This window comes from Geospiza fortis, unplaced genomic scaffold (genome assembly GCF_000277835.1).
Source record: "Geospiza fortis unplaced genomic scaffold, GeoFor_1.0 scaffold97, whole genome shotgun sequence".
In the NCBI taxonomy this organism is placed as follows: Eukaryota; Metazoa; Chordata; class Aves; order Passeriformes; family Thraupidae; genus Geospiza; species Geospiza fortis.
In genome coordinates, this window is record NW_005054343.1 from 2,735,808 (window position 1) to 2,742,085 (window position 6,278).

At 60.0% G+C, this 6,278-nt stretch overlaps 1 protein-coding gene across 1 annotated transcript; it reads left to right on the forward strand.

Moving 5' to 3' along the window:
• Positions 1 to 4: 4 nt before the first annotated feature.
• On the forward strand, positions 5 to 5,859 carry BCAR1 (BCAR1 scaffold protein, Cas family member; the record flags this gene model as incomplete). The annotated part of the gene is made up of 6 exons (XM_005422812.2): positions 5 to 739; positions 1,929 to 2,090; positions 2,305 to 2,409; positions 2,835 to 3,983; positions 4,119 to 4,211; positions 4,549 to 5,859. Coding segments are annotated over 6 exons (2,760 nt in total), but the record flags the coding sequence as incomplete, so codon positions are not given.
• Between the last annotated feature and the right edge of the window lie 419 nt (positions 5,860 to 6,278).

Sequence of the window (6,278 nt, forward strand, 5' to 3'; positions counted from 1 at the left end):
CCGGCCGGCGGGGCCCGGCTCACCGCCCCGGCGCGGGGCTCTCTTCCAGAACGTGCTGGCCAAGGCGCTGTACGACAACGTGGCCGAGTCCCCGGACGAGCTCTCCTTCCGCAAGGGCGACATCATGACGGTGCTGGAGCGCAACACGCAGGGGCTGGATGGCTGGTGGCTCTGTTCGCTCCATGGCCGGCAGGGCATCGTTCCCGGGAACCGCCTCAAGATTCTCGTGGGGATGTACGACAAGAAGCAGCCGCAGCAGCAAGCGCCTGCCCCGGCACAGGGGCAGGCACCGCCGCAGCCATCTGTACCCCAGCCGGCTCTGCCCTTCCACCACCAAGGGGGCTACACCCCGCTGTCACCCGCCTCGCAGTACACCCCCATGCACCCTGCTTATGCACCCCAAGGGGACAACGTCTATCTGATGCCAGTCCCCACCAAGGGACAGCAGGGTCTGTACCCGGGCTCAGCACCCACTGGACAGTTTCCTCCTGCCCCAGCTAAGCAGCCTTCCACCTACCCGAAGCAGGCACCTTCCCACACCTTCCCCAACCCCGGCCAGGAAATCTACCAGGTTCCCCCCTCCCTGGGCCAGGCAGCAGAGGCGTACCCAGCGGGCTCTGCCAGTCCCCCCCAGGATGTCTACCAGGTTCCTCCTTCAGCTGGTCAGGCTCAAGAAATCTACCAGGTGCCACCGTCATTGGACATGAGGAGCTGGGAAGGGCACAAGCCCCAGGGCAAGGTAAGATGGGGAGACTGGACTGGGAGTGTGTTGTGTTTGTGGGGTGCTCTGTGGTCCATGGGTACAAGTGGGTGGCACAGTTTGGGCTTCTCAGCTTGCTACACTTGGAGCAGGCAGCCCATGTGCCCATTGCTGGGGTTGTGTGGGCATCCTTGCCCACACTGCTGGCAGGAGTGGGTGCACTGGGAGAGTCCCTGCAGTGGCTGAGATGCCCTGGGTGGTGTGAGCTGCCCCTCTTGGGGCTGGCACAGCATTCAGCACTCTGATCCTTGTGGTCTCTTATGCGGGCTCTGCTGGTGTCACCCAGGGCATGGCAGCGTGTTTGGTATGGGCACAGAGTGTCAGTAACCCAAGAGCTATTTTGGGATGCCGGGTTCTGGAGCTGTGGAAGTAGCTGTGGTACCCAGCATAATGCTGTGAGGTTTTGTTCCTCCTGGGAACACGCACAGGAACAGACAGGCAGTGCCAGCATTTCCCGACTGTGCCAGGCAGCCTGCCAGTACTTGTAGGTACACTGGTGAGGCAAGGGTGAGGCACCAGGCTGTCCCCAGCATGGAGCTTAACGGACATCAGCTTCCTTCTGGCTCTGCCCCTACCCTGGCACGTCATCCCGGCGAAGAGGAGTGAGGTGCTTTCAGTGTCGTGTTTTCCGGGAAGGCTACTCCAACTCATACCCCTGGGAAGCAGCCAGTGAGGGGAGGGAGCTGCCAAATCACAGCCAGGGCACAAGGAACATCCGAAAAGGAAGAACCAGCCCAACATCTCAGCCCTCCTTGGTACTGGTTGGGCAGGGTGCCATTACCCTCCGGGTTTGGTTATTTTCCGCTCTGGTGTCACCATGAAATGACCCATTCAGGTGCGGAGCTGTGGGTAGGGAGGGGTCTCCAGGTGTTGGCAGACCCCGGCCCGTGCCTGGATCGGCCGTTGCTTTCTGCATGCCACGGCTGTGCTGGCCGGGCTTTGTCTCTCGCTGAGACTCTATCGCCGCTATAAATAACCGGTGATATCATCCTGTCCCCGGCACCGCCGCACACCCGGCCGGGGAGCGCCCTCCCGTGGCACCGGGCAGACCCTGATTCCAGGCAATCCAAACCATCCTCTCTCTGGCCCTGGTGCTGGGTTTTGGGGAAATGATGCAGAGTGGGAGATGCTCGGTAGTGCCCACATCATGTCTTTTCCCTCTTTCCAGGTGCTGGTGCCCACCCGTGTGGGCCAGGTGTATGTCTATGACTCCCCCAAGGGAGAGCAGGTTGAGTACGATTTCCCTCGCCACCTAATCTCCACAGGCTCCCAGGAGATCTATGATGTGCCACCTGTCCGAGGAGGGGTCCCGAGCCAGTTCAGCCAGGAGGTGAGGCTGCTTGGGGTGTCAGGGGAATCTCTGGATCTGCCCTTAAGAATGGGTCACAGCCTGAGATCTATACCAGGCTAAATTGCACCCAAAATGATACTTTACGGACCTCAGTGCCACTTCTGAGCACCTCCACCATTCCCAGCTGGTCCCTGAGAGGAGGTGGGTAGCCACACCATCTCTCTGACGCATTCTCCTGTGTTCCCCCCTCCAGGTTTATGACACTCCTCCCATGGCAGTGAAGGGTCCCAATGGGCAGGACCCAGGGCAAGAGATCTACGACGTGCCCCCCAGCGTGGAGAAGAACTTGCACCAAACTGTAAGTGCTGCTGGGAAGCTCCCAGCTTCTTTGTGTAAGAATGACAAACAGATTTTTACAGGGAGAAAAATAATTTACTAAATCATCTCCCCAGAGGTGTGGTGATGTCCCTGGCACTGGAGGCTTTCAGAATGCCAAGGAATGGGTTGCTGGGTGTTCACATCCAGGGAATGAGGTTGGACCGGATGATCTTTCAAAGTCCTTTCCAACCTGGGCTGCTCTAGGATTTTTTGATTCTTGTGCCAAAGGGCAGGGGCATCCCTGGGGTGCATGGCTTCATCCCAGTGCCCACCCCGTGCTGTCGTGGATGCTCCGTGCTGGCACTTGCATGCCCTGCAGCTCGGGGCAGCCAGCCTGTGCCTCCACACATGCCCCAGGCCAGCTCTCCCAGCAGTGCTGACAGTGCCACTGCTCTGCCCTTGCAGGTGTACGATGTCCCCCCCTCAGTGAGCAAGGACGTGCCCGATGGCCCAGCGCGGGAGGAGACGTACGATGTGCCACCCGCCTTTGCCAAGCAGAAAGCCTTCGACCCCTCCCGCCACCCCCTGATCCTGGCCCAGCAGGAGCCCTACGTGCCAGAGGATGTCTACGATGTGCCCCCGGCAGCTGGGAAAGGTGCTCCTGAGCTGCCACTCTCCCATGAGATCTACGATGTGCCCCCCAGCCTCAAGAAGCTGGGGGGATCCAGCTTCCCCTCCCAGGAGGTGTACGATGTGCCCCGGGACCTGCACGCCCCAGGCAAGGGCTCAGTGGACATGGAGGGCGAGTACATCTACGACGTCCCACCACAAGTAGACCGCGAGGCCAAGGGTGCTGATGGGAAGCGCCTCTCGGCTTCCAGCACAGGCAGCACCCGCAGCAACATCTCCACATCCTCGCTGGACGTGGTGCCTGTGAAGGAGTCGGCTAAGGGAGCCGGCAAGGAGTTCTCCCTGGACTTGGATGCTGCCATGGAGACACTGGCCAAGCTCCAGAGTGGCGTCAGCAGCGCTGTCTCCTACCTCATGTCCTTTATCAGCACCAACTGGCGCAGCCCCGAGCACATGGAGGCCAATGCTGCCAACATCCGTGGGGCGGCCGAGGGTGTCCGGACGGCCCTCCGGGACCTGCTGGAGTTTGCCCGGGGGGCAGTGGGCAATGCTGCCCAGGCCTCTGACCGCTCTCTCTACACCAAGCTCAGCAAGCAGCTGCAGAAGATGGAGGAGGTCTACCAGGCCCTGTCACGGCACGGCCAAGCGCTGGACGCTTGCCACTGGGCCCCCAGTGCTCTGGCCAGCAGCAAGCCGGGCACAGACGACTTGGAGCACTTCATCATGCACTCACGTGGTGTTCCTGATGACACTAAGCAGTTGGCTTCCTTCCTGCATGGCAATGCCTCCCTTCTCTTCAAACGGACAAAGCCGGCGGTGGAGAGTGGTGGCCATGGGCCCCCTCACCCCTCCGACAAGGCCAGCAGCATCCAGTCACGGCCCCTGCCCTCCCCTCCCAAGTTGCTGGCCCAGGAGTCACCTGATGGGCCCTATGAGAACAGCGAGAGCGGCTGGATGGAGGATTATGACTATGTCCATCTCCAGGTGGGCAGGGGTATGGGGGCTGTTTCCCACAGGGAGTGTTTATGATGCAGGCTCTCTGGCACAGGGGGGATTAGGCAGCTCTGCTTCTGCCTATGTTTTGCTCTTACCCTCCAGCTTGAGGGCTTTGTGTACCAGGGTTGTCCCAGGGAGTTTGAGAAGACCCAGAAGGAGCTGCTGGAGAAAGGCAACATCATCCGGCAGAGCAAGGACCAGCTGGAGCACCAGCAGGTAAGGGCACTGGGGCAGGCAGGTGGGTGCTGCTATGCACAGGGCCCCATGTCTTGCTTCGATTGTAACCTCTGCTGCTGGTCTGACCACAGCCCTCTTCCCTGGATGTTCTCATGGTGCATTCTACCTTGCTTTCCATACCAGTGCTATGCTAGTAAAGAGGGGAGTATGCACTTTGATCCTGGAGAGGAGCCTAGCATGGCTGTCCTGGGGCTGGTGCTGTCTCTCACTGTGTTCCCTGGGGCTGGTGGCCAGGGCCACCTGTGCTGGGGGCTCCATGGAGGGGAGCAGGAGCTGGCTCAATGGCCACCCTGCCCCATGCCTGTCTCTCCCACAGCTGAAGCAGTTTGAGCGGCTGGAGCAGGAGGTGACGCGCCCCATTGACAACGACCTGTCCAACTGGAGCCCCCCCCAGCACTACAGCCCCGCGCGGGGCGGCGGGACACTGTGTCCTGCTGACCGCCAGCTCCTGCTCTTCTACCTGGAGCAGTGCGAGGCCAACCTCACCACGCTCACCAATGCTGTCGATGCCTTCTTCACTGCTGTCAGCACCAACCAACCTCCCAAGATCTTTGTGGCCCACAGCAAGTTTGTCATCCTCAGTGCCCACAAGCTTGTCTTTATTGGGGACACGCTGTCTCGCCAGGCCAAGGCCCAGGACGTCCAGCACAAGGTGATGCACTACAGCAACCTCCTGTGTGAGATGCTCAAGGAGATCGTGATGACCACCAAGGCAGCTGCCCTTCACTACCCGTCTCCTTCTGCCTCCAAGGACATGGTGGAGCGTGTCAAGGACCTCGCCAACAGCACGCAGCAGTTCAGGATGGTGCTGGGCCAGCTGGCAGCCATGTGATGGCCTCAGGGCCACTGTCCCCTCTCTCTGGCCCCCACCCTTCCCCAGACATGCATTCCCCTCCATGCAAGTGCTCTCCACCCGGTGTAAGCTGATATGTACATAGAGACTCCCACACACACCGGGGGGCTGGGGCTCTGAGGGAATAGAGGTGAGGGGCTGCAGCCATCATACCCCTTCCTCCTCCCTCTGGCAAGGGGCCAGGAATGGTTCAAGCAGGGCCCGTCATGAAGCAAAGCTGGGAGATGGATCTGTGTCCACTCCTTCCCCACTGTCCTCTCTCCATACAAAACCGGCAGCCAGTTCTGGGCTGAAGGGCATGGGGCCATGTCCCTGGTGAGCCAAGGATGTGCCTGGCAGCTTGAGATGCGATTTGAGATGCTCTTTGTGGTGCTGTGGCTGCTCTGCTCTCGGGACAACTCTACAGTGGACTCTGGAGAACTGTACAGTAGCCAAGAGATTCTAATGGTGTGGAAGCCATCCCCTGTGATGGTGGGACAGTGTGACAGAGATGGGTTGTACTGTCCCCTTGTGTGCTGGAGGCTGGGGATAGGGGTCCCCAGGGGGGTTAGGGGTGGTGGGGAGCTGCTGAGGCAGGAAGGGGCTAACTTGTGCGTTCTCGCGTCTCGGGTTGTGCTACAGTACCAGCTGTAACCGAAACGCGAACCGAAATTGGTGCCTTTTGAACACAGGGGAAGCTTCCGCTGGTTCCCGGAGCTACCACGTGGCGGCCCCCTCCAAAACTTGGCTCCAGGTCCCTCAGCAGTATAAAGATTTGCCTAGAAACACCCCTTATCTCCTGCGTATCTGCGTGTGCCTGCTGGGGTGAGGGAGAGGCCCTGTGGCAGGGCTGAGGAGATCCTGTCCTCCTAAAAAAACTCCTTGCCTTTGGAGACTACTGGTGCACAGAGGGTTACTGGGACACAAGGGATGGGACTAAGAGGGTTGGGGGGAAATGAGGGGTGGCAGTGCAGGGCGCTGGGGCCACGTGGCCCTAGAACCAGTATCAGATGAGTGTCCCTCACAGCACATTGCCAGGGGCCATGGTCAACATGAGACCTATGGGTTTGGTGTGGCAGAGAGGATGGTAGCCCGTGACCCCAAGCATTCCTGGTCGTGGCTATCCATCCCTTACAGAACCTCAGGAACCATGGCACCATCTCTGCTACTGCCCTGGAATCAGGACACCTATGGACACCCCACAATCCACAGCT